At 37.9% G+C, this 15,266-nt stretch overlaps 2 protein-coding genes across 6 annotated transcripts in view; both read right to left on the bottom strand.

Annotated features, from left to right (window-relative positions):
• The window catches only part of LOC103143878 (amyloid beta A4 precursor protein-binding family A member 1-like), a 10,707-nt gene extending 285 nt beyond the window's left edge, over positions 1-10,422 (bottom strand). The window contains exons 1-9 of the mRNA XM_007560587.2: positions 9,927-10,422; positions 7,776-8,782; positions 7,393-7,423; positions 7,154-7,299; positions 6,951-7,037; positions 5,594-5,767; positions 2,944-3,123; positions 2,355-2,567; positions 7-23 (exon numbers count right to left, since the gene is read on the bottom strand). Coding sequence (XP_007560649.1) covers positions 7-23; positions 2,355-2,567; positions 2,944-3,123; positions 5,594-5,767; positions 6,951-7,037; positions 7,154-7,299; positions 7,393-7,423; positions 7,776-8,702 — 1,775 coding nt within the window. The 5' untranslated portion in view covers positions 8,703-8,782; positions 9,927-10,422. The remainder of the gene's footprint in view (positions 1-6; positions 24-2,354; positions 2,568-2,943; positions 3,124-5,593; positions 5,768-6,950; positions 7,038-7,153; positions 7,300-7,392; positions 7,424-7,775; positions 8,783-9,926) is intronic.
• A 364-nt stretch (positions 10,423-10,786) lies between these two features.
• LOC103143854 (peroxisomal membrane protein 11C-like) lies at positions 10,787-15,260 on the bottom strand. 5 transcript variants are annotated; one of them, XM_016675554.1, is made up of 5 exons: positions 15,121-15,260; positions 13,577-13,774; positions 13,318-13,496; positions 12,044-12,112; positions 10,787-11,816 (listed from the first exon to the last, which is right to left on the bottom strand). In XM_016675554.1, the coding sequence occupies exons 1-5, from the start codon at positions 15,223-15,225 to the stop codon at positions 11,564-11,566; spliced, it is 804 nt and encodes a 267-aa protein (XP_016531040.1). In that variant the 5' UTR covers positions 15,226-15,260; the 3' UTR covers positions 10,787-11,563. The 5 variants fall into 5 exon arrangements, with proteins under 5 accessions (XP_016531040.1, XP_016531041.1, XP_016531042.1 ...); XM_016675555.1 differs by having other exon boundaries at positions 10,787-11,813; XM_016675556.1 differs by having other exon boundaries at positions 10,787-11,810; positions 15,121-15,259.
• Positions 15,261-15,266: the final 6 nt, after the last annotated feature.

Here is a 15,266-nt window from a genome sequence, read left to right as displayed (position 1 = left end):
ACATACTTTTGGCTTTTAAGGTCCTGATTGAGAAATAGACAAATAAAAATGAAATGATGTTAAATCTCATCCAAGTGCTCAATAATCTTCACAAAAGCAAAAAAAAAAAAACGAGGAGAAGCAGCAATCAGTTTCTATGCACCACAGATTTGGATCAAACTTCCAGAAAACTGGAAGTTTGATCCAAGATGACTAGTTTGTGGTATACTGGCATTTGTGCGCTACAAATTGCATAATATTTTCTGAGTTTGGCAGAAAACTCAGAAACACTGGGTGCCTTTAAATCTCAACTTAAAACCCACCTGTTTAAAGTTGCTTATGGCTAAATTAGGGTTAGAGTGCGGGTTTTGATGTCTTCGATGTTTTTAATGTTTTTATCTTTACTTTTCATCCATTTATTAATGTCACATACTGTTTTAATTTTTTTTCTTTAAATATGTAAAGCACCTTGAATGTCTTGCTGCTGAAATGTGCTATACAAATAAAATTTGATTGATTGATTGATTGATTGATTGATTGATTGATTGATTGATTGATTGATTGATAATATCTGGAAGTCACAAAGAGTATCATTTTAAATTAGGGATGCATAATATTAGAAAATCTTGAGACAACGATGATTTTGGTAAATTTGCAGTGTATTATAAGCCTGGCGGGCCACCAGGCTTTACTTGCAACCCACCAGGCTAAACATTGTTTATTTTAATTTTTTGTAATTTTTGCCTTTTCTAACACTTCATAGTTGGTGTTTGGGTTTTGCTAACATCTTCCAATAACACATTTACAATTACCTAGTCATATTTTCAAATTTCCTGTCAACTTTGAACATTTTTTAACTCAAAACCACGACTGCTAGATGCCTATGATAGCGTCTTTACCACCGGAGTTAGAAACCACTAAAGACTTTTGTTTGTGTTGAGAAGCTATGTGATTAAAAAAAAGATAATTAAACTACAGAGAGTTTGAACATGTTTTCCTTGGATGAGCGGAAACTCCTGGTAACAGATATTATTTGGTTAGTCAGTGTTATCTTTAACTTGAACAACATGTTTTTAGGATGACCAATAAAAGTTTCCCAGCTTTGGAAACAGTAGAGTCACTGAAACAAAATGATCCCATCACAGTCTGTACTAATAACATTCAATGTAGCACAGATTACTGGAGATGTTCAAACCATGAGGGTACTCACAAAAATACTTCATGAAAAAAAAAAATATTTTTTTTTATTAACAATAATGCAAAAGTGAATTTGTTTCTTCAAATATGCTTTCTGTTTCTTCAAAGCCAAGTTTAATGAATAGATCTGTTTTAGTGTAAAAGTAAGTGAATTTTGGGGGATTCTATTTACCTTTTGTTTTAAAAGAAAACAAAAAACATGTTAACATTTAAAAAATACTTGTATCTACATTTTTCCATTTGAAGAATATTTTATTTTGTCAGTAAAAATCTTGTTCTATGGGTGAGTGCAGCACAAAATCACCAATAAAACTCCTGGTTTGTTTTGTTAAAGTATTTATAACTATTTGTTCAATCTAATCCAAGGTGCTAAGTTTCTATCTTACATGACCTTTGAAGCAGCGATACGAAATAATCTACATTTTTGGGGAAAATTACAACTTTGTACATTGATTTGTGCTTAGAAAACTTTCTTAATGCACAATATATTTAAATAAATGTAAATTTTACTAATTTTTAAAAAATTTTATTATTAAACCTGTGGTTCTAAGATCGGGTCTGATTTAAATGCCAAACTCATAGTATTTGCAGTAATTGAAGGTAACAAAGCACAAATTGTGATTTAAGGACTTAATTTATTACAAAAATAACTGGGTTGACTCCCAGGGTAACAGATTTTAAGACTAAAGAAAAAATCTCTCTACCACACAGTCCAATTACAAAACAAACATAGCACTGCTCTGTGGAAGATACAGACACTAAATCCCAACTTGATAGATGTTTTGTAATCAGATATCCAGAAAATTGTTATTAGTAGAGTTTGTAACATACTTAAACCTCTTCATTATCTTGGCCTCTACTCAGGCCAAGATAATGATGGGGTGTCTCACAATATTGTTAGCATGCAAAGCACAAATTAACAACACTTTGACTATATTAACCAAAACATATTGCACTTCAAACAGATTTTAGCCGTATTAATGTTTTACAAATGTACACACTTAAACCAACTATCAAATGAAGAATATTGCATCACAGCGCCATCTAGAGCACAATGGAGACAATGACAGATATAAAAAAAGCCAGAAATATTTTTGTTTCTCACTCAGTGTTATATAATAAAGCCAAATTATTAGTTTTAGTATCATAACAAGCTTGAGGCCTTTTTCTCTTCTTACCCGGAGGATGTTCTGGCAGGTGGTGATGGGCAGACCCACCAGGCTGGTGCCGTTGACGGACATGATGCGGTCACCGATGCTGAGTTCCCCGCAGCGTTCAGCTGGACCACCATGGAGGAGGTTGGCCACCATCACCGTGGGCAAGATGGACCCCCAACCCGACTCCACCACGGCCAGACCCAGGATCTCCCCGGCAGCCTTCGTGATCCCAATCTGGACCACAAACACACACAGACTTCATAAACAACCAAAAGTATTTGCTCCACAGCTGCAGGAGTGTTGGAAAGAGCAGGAGCTTCTTAAAGAGACAGAGCCCAATTTCAAGACTTCAAATCGTAAAGTCAAATTGTATACATCATGTTTGATATATATAACATTTTTATAACTATTGAAAATAACACAGTTACTTGATTGTGATATAAAATGGCTCTATGTGCCTGGAAAATGCATACCACCACTCCTTTAACAGAAATAAAAGCCGAAAAACATCAGTCTGTGTCTATTAAGCTCTATAATTCTTAACATTCTAACTCATTGAATGGGTTTATGAATAAGACACCAGATGATGAAGTTTCAATCATTCGCTTACATCTCGAAGGTTCTGAGAGTCTGAGAAGTGGGCCAAGTCTCCATTGTAAAGCTCCTGACTCTCCAGGTAGTTACTGTATTCGCCCGGTTTCAGATCGCTGGCCTTGATGCCGTTAGCCTGTAGGAACTGCTGGTAAGCCACTCCAAACGCCTGTCCGATGGCCTGAGCGATGACCTGAGCCTGTAAGGAGGCACGATAAGGACGAGGCAAACGAGGTTCAATATTTACACATGCAAGCAGACTGGGGCTGCAACTAATATCAACTAATCAGGTAAAATAAATGGTCACATTCTGCAGATTTTTCATTTAACCTCTTAATTTTACACAATATTAGAAATATGTTTTAAAAAATTCAATTCAATTTTTAAATAAGAAAGAAAACGTTTTATTGCCTAAAATAAAAACATGGCCGTCCTCTAGTGAATACCTGATCATTTGAAGCAAAGGATGAATCTGCAGCTAAATAAATACTTCAACATGTGAAAAGTTTGACCCTTTCTTATTGACTTAACATCAGCACAGTGCACTCATAATCTGCTTATTTTTTTTGATTAACAGATTAATAACTGAATAGCAAAACATGTTTAAAAAGAGATTTTGTTTTAGAACATTTTAACCTAATGAAGTTAAAACTATGACATTTGATGAGTGCTGGGTAGAAAACATTTATAGACAATTGTTATTTTTTGTCTAAATTATATATTTTGGCTTAATAATTGCTCTGAATATGCTGTTCTTCCAGCAACTGAACTTTTCTTAAAACGATTAATCATTTAGTAAACAATTAATCATTTAGTAAAAGATTAATCAATTACTAAATTAGTTGGTGATTATTTCAATTATTGATTAATTGTGGTTAATTGTTTCAGCTCTAAAGTAGAAGTTAAATTGGAAAAGTAAAAAAAATACATTTTACTTTCATATAGGCCTGTCACGATAACAAATTTTGCTGGACGATTAATTGTCTAAAGAAATTATTGCGATAAACGATAATATTGTTTCAAGACCTTTCGACACTGATTTAATGGAAATGACTAATACATGCGATTTCCTGATATTTATTTTCAAAATAACACATAACATTGGAACTGATAAACTAAATAAACAAAACAACCAAAAATAAAACTAAAACGGATTCTCAGTCTCCATTAACAAAAAATGTACTTGAATAAAAACTAAACAACATAAAGCCAAAGTGGAAATAAATACTGCATTCAACCGAAAGAGTGCAGATTATGAAGTCTGTATTGCCCTTCAGTAATCTCTAGATTTAAATAGAGAAAAAAGGCACATCCGACTTCCTAAAGCAATAGTTCACACTACACCATTTTTTGCCCCTATTTTCCCCTTATGACGATCTTGGATCGTTGGCCGATCTGACCGATCATCCTGCAGTGTGTGGTGGGTTACGGTAGATCGTGGTGGCCGCTCCGATCTAAATCAGGGGTTTTCCCCCAACTGGGAGCTTAACGCTGAATGTGACAGGTAGCCAGCCAATCAGAAAGCGCGGATTCTCCTCCTGCTTTCTGAGGGGAAATTACGAGGGGAATCCCGCACAGCTGAAACAGCGCAACCCGAAGTCCAGCGGACATCGGAGATGATATGTGGAAAATTAATATTTATTCAACATTATGTGCGAAGACTATAGAAATGACAAGGAGAGGAGTTGGAGCCAAATGGCTACCGCAGTTGATAAACCCGGTAGGTTTTCAGCTGTTCTTCGTTAACGTAACATAAATAGGTTATAATTATTTTTCATTCAGTCAGGACTGTGATGCATGTGACAGGTAGATTCTAGTAAAGCACTGATTAATGCCTAATTTTAAAATTAGTTAACTGGACTTGTAGCCATTATTTTGTGCCCATGTGGCTGGACACCACACGGCACGACAAACCTGATCGAACCGTTATACCGTAGATTTCTGTCGGCTAATGTGTGGTCGCTCAGGGTTTGAAAATGGGCCGACAACTTGTGAAATGTGCGCTGGACATTAGACTAAGAAAATGAGTAAGGGAGGGTCAGTAGAGAGCACCGGAGCTGAGCCTTTTTTCATTCAGTGTCATCAACAGAAAGAAAAAAGGCAGGAAGAGACGATAAAGCCGATAATTAAAATGAGGTCGATAGGTTTAATTATCGTCCGATTAATTGATTTATCATTTATCACGACAGGCCTACTTTCATATAAAAAATACAGTAGAGAAAATATTTTTCCACCTTAGAACTGAAGCAAATAAAATAAGTTCTTTACTCTGAGAGGATTTGTCATCATTAGAGACACTGCAGTATGAGAAGAAGGGGAAACAACTGTCAGAAATTGTTTTTCTGGGGTCTTAAATTTCCCACAGCTAGTTAATTGCTCAAATAAATTAAATGTTGCCATTTATGGGAAAATGGGACAAGTGCCAGACCATTTGATTCTCAGGGGAACTCGCTGGCTGAAACCAGGCCAGACTAAAGCTGAAAAAACCAGAACATCTGAGACTTTTACAGCTTCACTGTGCAGAGAAGGAGATGCTGAAACATTACGTCGTCCTGACCGCCTGTTTACCCTGTGCTGCTAACAACTTACAGCAACTTATTGTCACAACTGCTGGATTCCAGGATTCGAAACAATAATAATGTAAACTTTTAAACATTAAACAGACTCACATCCTCCGAGGAGAAAACATGGCAAATCATTAGGCACTTCTTTTGAGGCTGCGATGAAGAGGAAGCAGTGTCCTCATCCTGCCCTTTATGTTTCCTTCGCGCCATTAGGACGACAATGTCACCAATGTCTGCTATGTAGGAAATCATCTGCAAAGAGTGATCCATCATGGCTTCCTAAAAAGAAGCGAGACATGAGGAAGCTTGACATTATTAAATTATTTCAACAAGTCTCATCCTGAAACTTAACATTTTGACGACTTCCCTTATATGGGGCAATTTTTCTGCCATAAGTCAAGAGCACATTTTCAGTTTGAAAGCAGGACTTCATGTCTTTCTTCTCAAAACTTGTAATACTTGTGCTCAAAACTTCTGCTCTCTTTCAAATACTCACTGTGATTTCTCAAACCTTTTTCCCTGCTCGGAGCAAATCTCCACTTGCAAATCTCTCTGCTCGCTTGCAAATCATTTTCTGCTTGCTTGGAACAAAGAAGTACCGTTGCCTGGCAACGTCTGAGCCAATAGAATGAAAGTGTTATACTGGGTGCGTTTGTTTCCTTCTAGTGGGTGTGCCTGTGTGGCTACTGTTGATTGTAGCAACCTGCGCCACCCACTGGATGTAGGGAGAAACATCGAGACCTCAGCTTTCTGCTCCATGTTACACTAAGCATACGCCAGCAGTGTGCCACTGATATTAGGCAGGAGTTTGTTCATCCAACCAAAGAAAATGGATCCACAGAACCAGCCATGCTTGGACTTAGTCACAACACAATATCTCTCTATCTATCTATCTATCTTAGTTAATCAATTTTATCTAATCTATTTAATTTATCGATTAAGTGGATGGTGCAGGTTGCAACAGTCGATAGTAGCCACACAGGCACACCCACTAAAAGGAAACAAACACACCCAGTATAACACTTTCATTCTATTGGCTGAGAGGTTGCCAGACGCCTGTACTTTTTTTGTTTCGTTTGTGAGCAGAAAGAGACAAGTTTTGAGCATATGGAGAAAGGTTTGAGAAACCCCAGTGAATATTTGAAAGACAGCATAAGTTTTGAGAACGAAAGACGTGAAGTCCTGCTTTCAGACTGAATATGAGTGCTCTTGAATTATGGCAGAAAAATTCCCCTATACGTTTACGATTCAGTTTGTCTGTAAGCAATAATCATCATAACAGACAATAAGAAACACTTGAAATACATCACTCTCAGTAATAAATATATAGAAGATAAGTTTAACTTTTTAAATTGAATTAGTTCAATAAATTTGCTTATTTGAATTCAATAAGCTACACCTTTCTAGAGGAGTGGAAACAGAAAGGAAAGCATAAATACTTGTTCTGATAAACTTTCAGCACCTGTGTGTCAGCTGTAAGCACTTTGATTCGTTTCGTGGAGATGAACAGATCCACTTCGGTCATCGGCTGGGACTCTCCCTCTGGAGCCTACAGTCAAACCCAGCAGCATCAGAACTGGACTGGTTACCACTGGAAACCCATTCATTTCTACAGGCCACACTGAAGTGCTGTCCTTCTGAATCTAATATGTTTTTATTATTCACCTTGATCCTGTCAACGGCCTCCTGAGCCTGGGTCATGCGAGCGTTTGTGGAGGGGTTCCTGTCCGATTTGAGTTGAGTGGAGCCCAGATACTTGGCTCCAAAGATAACGCCGTCCAGCAGGTCTTCAGGGTCACAAGGACCAGGCACTGAAACAGCGATCATATCAGAAAAGAACAAAAACTCAGCCTAAGAGGTCATAAAGATCTCATTAAAAGGGGAATAAAGGAAAACTAACTCACCATCTTTATATGACGGGTGGTCGTCAGCGCTCTTTGAAAAGCAAATTGAAGACTCAATTAATACATTTATGTCATACATGTGAGAGAAGATGAAATTAAAAACAAACTGTGAAACCAAAACCAATAGAAAGAATTTTAAAAATGAAAAATGCGTAAATTATATTCATTTGTCTGTTGTTTTCAGACATAAAAATATTGATTGAAATGGTTGGAAATGGAGTTGATAATTAGATATGAACATGTTTCAGGGAGAAATTTGGGATTCTGACAATACTGGATGGCGAAACATAAATTTGACCTGAGACTATTATTACTCCACCTCAGAAATGAACATCCCCGTCGGGTTAATGTCTTGGTTATGTTTTGGTCATTTCCACACCGACCTGTTCTCCGTCGGCACCGGCCTCATCCTCTGGCGGCTCCTCCCCGAGCTTCATCCACACGGGTTCGGGGTACTCGTCATCCGGGAGCGAAGCGACGGAGTCTTCCCTGCATCGCTGACCGTTTGCGCTCTGCCTCCAGCATCTGCGAGGATCCTCCTGGCTGTAGGAAACGGAGAGCACGGCGTCGACGTCGCCAAAGAGAGGCAGGTGGGACGGATGGGCCGTAGAACCGATCTTCGTGCACTGCAGCAGTCCCAGCAGGTCTCGTTGGTGGCTTTCGGAGAAAAGCAACCCTGTGGTTTCAGTGCTCTGAGTCAGCATGGAGTGACTGCACACTTCCTGTTCAGCCAGACTGGAGTAGTGATCATCACGGCGCTCTGTGTCCCTCATCTGAAGCTGGGAGAGCAAGGCGTGGATACGGCTGTGATCCTCATCACCTGGTCTCCTGTTTGAAAGCTCCGCCTCTTCTTCGCTGGCCGTCTTCTCAGAGCCTCCGAACACCTCGCGAGTCGTTTCCTCTGCCGCTGGAACATCTGCATCTTCGACTTGAACTTCTATAGCCTGACCTGACTCTGATGCATTTCCCAGAAGCACCTGCTGGTATGACTGGACCGGAGTCGACGAGTCTTCCCCAATCAGAGGAGGGGATCCTGACTCTCCGAGGCTGCTCAGATCCAGGAGGTCAGCAGAGGGAGGCAGGCCAGAGTCTTCCAGATCATGAGCAGAACCGGCTTCGCTGGAGGAGTCGGACCTCCAGTCCAGAGGAGGAGGAACAATTAGACTGTAGGTATCAAGGTCTACTGCCTCTGGCACTGGAAGCACACTGATTCCCTCCACTGAGGCTCCAATAACAGGGTCAAAGTCAGACAGCGGGCCATCTGCATGCGTAGATCCAGTCTGATGATCTGGGAAGCAGTCGGAGTCCATTTTGTGTCAAGGATAAGATGGCATTACCGAGCAGAATCCGTACTGCGATCACAATGCGGCAGAATCTCCTGGAAGGACTCCTATAAAGCAAAACACTAAAACCATTATAGGTGGTTATCAATAAATGACAGCATGTAAGAAAAGTACTTTTATTTCAGTAATTCAATTAAAAACTGGAAACTTATAAACGCAGAGCGATATATTTCAAGCATCTATTTTTGTTAAGGTTATGACTTACAGCAGATTATGAATGTCCTCAAAGGGCCAGTAGTGGCAGAATGTGTTTATAAAATCAACTAAACTATTAAAATATTAACTGTCTGTTTTTAGTATGATTGACAAAAAAACATTTGAGCACACTGATGTTTTTTTTAAGGTTCTTTTTATGTAGAACCTTTTATGTAGAACCGCTAGACACTTTATATGTGTCTAGCGGGTTACATAAAAAGCTATGGCAAGCCAGATTTGGCCCCCGGGCTTGAGTCTGACGCACATGACTTACAGTTAACTGCAACCACAAATTTCAGCTGCTCAAAGAAATGTTTTATCACATAACTCCAATTAGTCTGAAGACTGGGGACCTGTCTGTTGTTCACATGTAAGCATGTCATGACAGTCAAGCGCTACTATCTTCAGTGAGAAGCCTCCTCTGATTCGTTGGAACAGTGACTGCTACCAGATTTCCTACCTGCACAGCATCACCTCCATAACAACTCTTTGAAGATACTAAGATGACATTTAATTTCATTTTAGGACAATTAATGTATTTTTGAACTGAGTTGAAAATGAGTAACTTTTTTTTATTGAATTAATGCAGTAAAGTATTTTACATTTTATCATTTATTAAGATGTAGCGGTATATCGTTTGTGACACAAAATAATTATCGATGGCGTAACTAATACCTACTACACAGCTATAGTTAGTTAAATAAACAGTAAAATGAGATGAGTTTCACTGTAAAAGCACAACAAGAAGGCTTCAAATAAACACTATGCTTCTGGGGAAATACATAATTCTTCATAAGTAAGGGAAAAACAATTTTAAAATAAACTAAAAAAAGTAGAACTCCTTTTAAATCTACAACCAGCCTAACTGAAGTAGCATTATTAGTAGCTAGATGCTAACTGCTCCACTTTACAGTGTTTTTCTTAGGCAGGTACTGTAATGAAAGCTAAAACAATGAACACATAAAACACCATAACTGCTATAAAAATAGTTCTTACCGGATGTCGAAAATCTTTCTCGCCTCCTTTGTGTCCAGATAGACACAACTGTCGCTGCCACGACCGATGAGTCGACGTGTTTAGGAATTTGAACCCTCTCCACAACTTCTGTGCACACTTTTTCCGTCATACTATTGACATCAGTAATTCTGACATAAGTAGCAATTTAACGGAATGCCTCACTATTACAGTTGTTTAGGAGTAAATTGGACTAACTTTTAAAGCTGCTGCTGCTGTCGAGTGACTGCTTTTATTTATTGGTCACCACTATCCTGCTGCGGCGTTCAAGTTCCCCCGTAACTTCCCAAATAATCCTTACAAATTCTGTCTCTACCCATTTCATATACGTACGTAGTTAAATTTATACAGAAAGCCATCAAGGTTTTCATTAAGTTGCATCTAACCAGCATTGGAGAATAGATATGAAGTATAATATCTCATATGAGCAATAGTTTACCTCAGATTTAAACTTTACTTACGAGCCGCATCAAATGCAACAGTGAATTACGTCAACAGCTCTGCGTCCAAGCCCCGATTAATCAAATGTCGATATTTCTATTAAGAAAGTCAAGACCTATTTTATTTTGTTTTTTATTTTTGGTGAATATAATGTTGCATACATAATTACCCTATCATTTTGGTTTGAAAAACTTTTACCACATACTCTGTACTTCTTTGAATATAAGTATCTTCCTGCTTACAATGTTGGAAAAAACATTTTCAGTTTTTTCTGTATCTATTTCTGACAGAAGTCGGTGTAAGAAAAAAATCTCGATCTATTTATCTTGAAAAACTTTTAAATATCAGTCTTCTTTGGTTAGTAATCCCCAAAACACACACATAATGAAACAAAACAGAACAATAAGTGATTTTAGCTTTATTTAAAAACAATCATAAATTAATAAACATGGATTAAAGTTTGTCATAAAGACTGAGTCAAAATAACATTACATATCTGCCTGCAATGTTCTTTAATCGTTCTTCCATGCAAAACATCTATTTTTTGCAATTAACTGAACTTATAAAGACGACTCAAAGATCTGAAATGGTGTCCACATAAGCTCATTTTGCTTAATATGCATTCATCTAAATAAAACCTCCACATTGTTTGCGGTTTGTTAATGTCTGAAGCATTGTTAAAAAAGTGCTGTTAGAAATATTTCTCTGTTACATATTTCTTTCCGTTTTCCTCTTTTTCCTCATAAATTTTAATACTTGAAACAACTGACCAAATACAGATTGTGGTTTTCAATAAAAACATCCTCGTTGTTATATCATAAGTTGTCATTAATCAAATTATTGGGAAACACATTTTACCAGCAACCTGCGAGGAATCTAAAATCAACAAATAAACAGAATCGGCCTGACAACATGAAGTAGGCCAAAAGGTTTCCAAGGGCAAGACGTCATGCTTTGATCTACATAAATTAAAGAACAGAAGAGAAACAAAATTTCCGAATATACTGAAACCGTAAACTAATCTCATAATTTCAAAAACATTTCAGGTAGCTAACACAGGTGTTTTATTTATTCACTTACAGAAAGTAGGAATACTGTAGCTCTAGGAGACAAGAGCAGGAGTAGAAATTAATTTAAACAGATGATCTGATCAAACCAAAAAGCCGTTCATAATCCAGTTAATTAGCATCTCCTCCTGATTGTGAAGACAACGCTGTACTGCCTGACAGCTCACTGCTGCTGGTATTCATCTGAATCAAACCTATTAGAGAGGAGGTGGAGCCCAGTAAGCCCACCAGCCAGCTGGGGAACCGTCCTGCCCACAGGAAGCCTGGCGGCATCCAGTGAACGGCGTTACAGAGGTCCGCCATGCTGCTGAGGATGGAGAGCATCTCCGCTTGCATCTGCCTGTGGAGGTCAGACCGTCTGCAGGAGAAAACAGATTTACAGAGCATTGGAAAACTGTATATTTCTAAAACAGAGTGATGTCTTACCCTGTTAGTTTGAAAGAAAAGAAACATAAATAAGACAGGATGACAAACAAAAAACTCTAGATTATATTTGTTAAATGCTTAAATAGACTGACTGAACGTTTAGCTTGCTTTAATAATAAAGCAAATGTCAATGAAATAAAAAAAATGAATTTGCTAAGTAAACACCTGCTGCCTCCTTCGCCTCTCCGGTGTTTCTTCAGCTTCTTCCTGAGCAACAGCAGAACTCGAAATGATCTGGAGAAATAAAGATTTGCACTAAAACTCTCAGTTTTTGTACTTCAACTTAGCTTGTGCTTTCTTGACTGAGTTTCTTATGAAATATAATTTTTATCAGGTTTTCTGCAATGCATAGTTACAAGTTAGTTTCCAGAAACTCAGCAATGCTTATAGGCTACAGACCTAAAAGCTAAACACTTCCTGGAACTTACTCTGAAATAAAAAGTTACTTTAAAAAAGTTTCAAATTACTTTTCCTGAAAAATAAAGCAAGAGGGAGCCATGTCCTGTTCTAGTTGCTGACAAGACATGCAAAACAAAAAATCAGGAAAAGGATGATCCAAAAATATTTAAGGGAAACATTTGTTGTTGTTTTTTTTTTTTTAAACCGGTCGAACCTGCAAGTAAAAATGGTAACTGGACTGAACTAATAGCCCTTTTCCAGTCATTCTGACCAATCAAAGCGCTTTACAGTAGAGCCAAACTCACCTACCTCACAAGTAATTATTAGGGATGCACCAATTTATCAATACCGATTTCCCTAATTTTGGGAAATCAGTGATCGGCCGATTTTTTCATGTGAAGCTGATCTTAACCAACGATTTTATCTACCTCAGCAAAGGTATTTAAATCAACTTCTGTCTTCTTCTGCTCTGCTGTGAGAGAGGTTTGGGTAGCAGACCGGCCCACCAGATCAGGTCTATATGTTGCAGTTAACAACAATCATCTCACTGTTGGCAACTCATCAACTTTCTTCCTACATTTAGCAACATTTTAGACAAAAGAAATTGGTATCGGCCAAAATCGGAATCAGCAGGTCAGAATTTTGAATAATTCAGTAATCGGTGATCGGCCAGAAAACTGGAATCGGTGCACCCCCAGTAATTATACTAGTAATACAAAACTTTGGGTAAAAATAAACACCAGCAGGCTGGAATCAAATGTATATCCTATGATTTGCAAGATACCAACTCTACCTACTGAGTCACCACCACACTGTTTGTTGTTAGAACAAACAACGAATCCTTTTTCTTCAGAAATCACATCATTTAGCTAATTTTATTAAAGTATGCTTAGTTTGTTGCTAAACATATATATATGTATATATATTCTTTTTTTTTGTAATAAAAAATGAAAACATATTTTGTGGTAGTTTTGAAGTAATTTCAACAGATGCAGATAACTCAGCTGATGTGTCCCGATATCTGAGTGCAGACGTCTCACCTGAGGATCCCCAGCAACAACGAGGTTCCCCATAGCACTGTGCTGAACAGCCACCACTTATCAGACCTCACTTTGATCAGCTCTGCATCTGCGGCCCAAGCAATATGTTCACACGGATAGTACAGCTGGTCAGCCACGTTCGTAAGCACCGATATCCAGCGGACGCCTGCATCCTCCTCCTGCAACAAGAATCTGGTCAGTATCAACAGAAGAGATGGGACTTGTGCGGACATGTAAGCAACTTTTTATTATGAATCACCGAAGCACCAAGTCCGTAGCTGTGGGAGTATGCCAGCATGGAGAGATCATCAAACAGCCTCAGCACCGTCCTGCAGTGGCTGAGCTGAGCAGAAAACAGAAGCAAACTTTTCCCAAGTCGCTGAGATGATGCATCTGCTGCTGCTTTCTGGGTAAGAGCTCCTCCCACCAGCTGAGAGCCATAACAGAACGTCCTGATCTGCAGGCAAAAGGTAAAACAAATAATAATTAATGGATGAAAATCACAAAATCAAGATTATATTTATAAAAAATGACACAAAGTAGAAAATATTAATAGAATTTTACAACACCAGAGCTTTTTTTAAAAAACTTTTACCTGAGTAATTTTATTTATGAACGACAGAAAACTCTTACTCTTGCTACAATTTCTTAATACTCTCCCGACTGTGTGTAACTTCACTAAATGAAGAGCAAGTTTGTTTCAACCAAACATTCACCAGACACAGACACACACACACATGCAGTTTTTGTCAAAGTTTCAAAAATGTTATATTAAAAGAAACAAACGTTACCATAAGGCATTATCAAATCAAAATCCAATAAAAACGCATGGTCAGTTCAATCCGTCATATAGACTGATTTAAAGTCATAGTTTATGCTAAGATTACTGGGGTAAAATGCATTAAATTACTCATTTACATAATAAATAACTAAATTATTCCCTGCAGAAGTATCCGACCCGATGTTTTCACTACAGCCTTTGGATAAAAACAAGGTTCAGTGAAGACTCACAACTTTATCTCTTCCTCTGTATGTCTCTAGCAGTCGGACGAGAGACTCCACAGACTGCTGCATGTCCGATTACACACACAGTGCCACAGCCACACTGTGATAAATAAATACACTCTAATTTGATTTAGTTTCCGCAGATCATTTTAGCTTCTGCTGCACGCATATGACAGCCTCTGCACCTGAATGCACCAACATTCAGCTGGACTTTGAAACAGGAACTACTTCAAATAGACCAGAGCAAACGATCGTCGATTTCCAAGCGCCACTCTGGACGTAACTAAAGTTGTTAAGTGTGTAAGGCAAGATCTCTGCAACCAGATAGAGGATCAACTGTATAGTCTCTTTTAACACTCTAGATCAAATCACAGGCACGAACATTAGCAAATGGTTGGTTCAAGAGGGTTTGCAATTTGATTAGAGAAAATCATTTAGTTGACTGTTGGATGGAGGCTATATAACTTTAAATTATAATATTTATTAATAATGATAATATTTAAAATCATGAAAACTATTATAAAAATACAAACATTAAATAATCACATGTGGTATTAATAATACTAGGAGCAACACTAATAATAATAATAATAATAATAATAATAATAATAATAATAATAATAATAATAATAATAATACAGCTAAACCAACTGCAGAAAATATTAAATTTGCCTCAGCGATTACCAAAATTAGTACTAAAATAAGCATATATTACTGAGAAAACTAAAACTATTCAGTTGATTGCTATCTTTCGTGCTTCTTGCCATTCAGAGTATCAGAGTTGAACAAGCCACTCACAATATGGCGGAATGACTGGCGTACGCATCGATGGTGTCTCTCACCAGTATGACGTCTGACTCCATTCTTGTCTCGTGCGCGACAAGTGTGTTTTACGCAAGCCATCCAGTGGTGGTTACGTAAATAGTTCCCGTCATGCTGTTCGC

This window comes from Poecilia formosa, unplaced genomic scaffold, assembly GCF_000485575.1.
Source record: "Poecilia formosa unplaced genomic scaffold, Poecilia_formosa-5.1.2 Scaffold116, whole genome shotgun sequence".
Classification (NCBI taxonomy): Eukaryota; Metazoa; Chordata; class Actinopteri; order Cyprinodontiformes; family Poeciliidae; genus Poecilia; species Poecilia formosa.
This window is presented reverse-complemented; position numbering and strand designations above follow the sequence as displayed.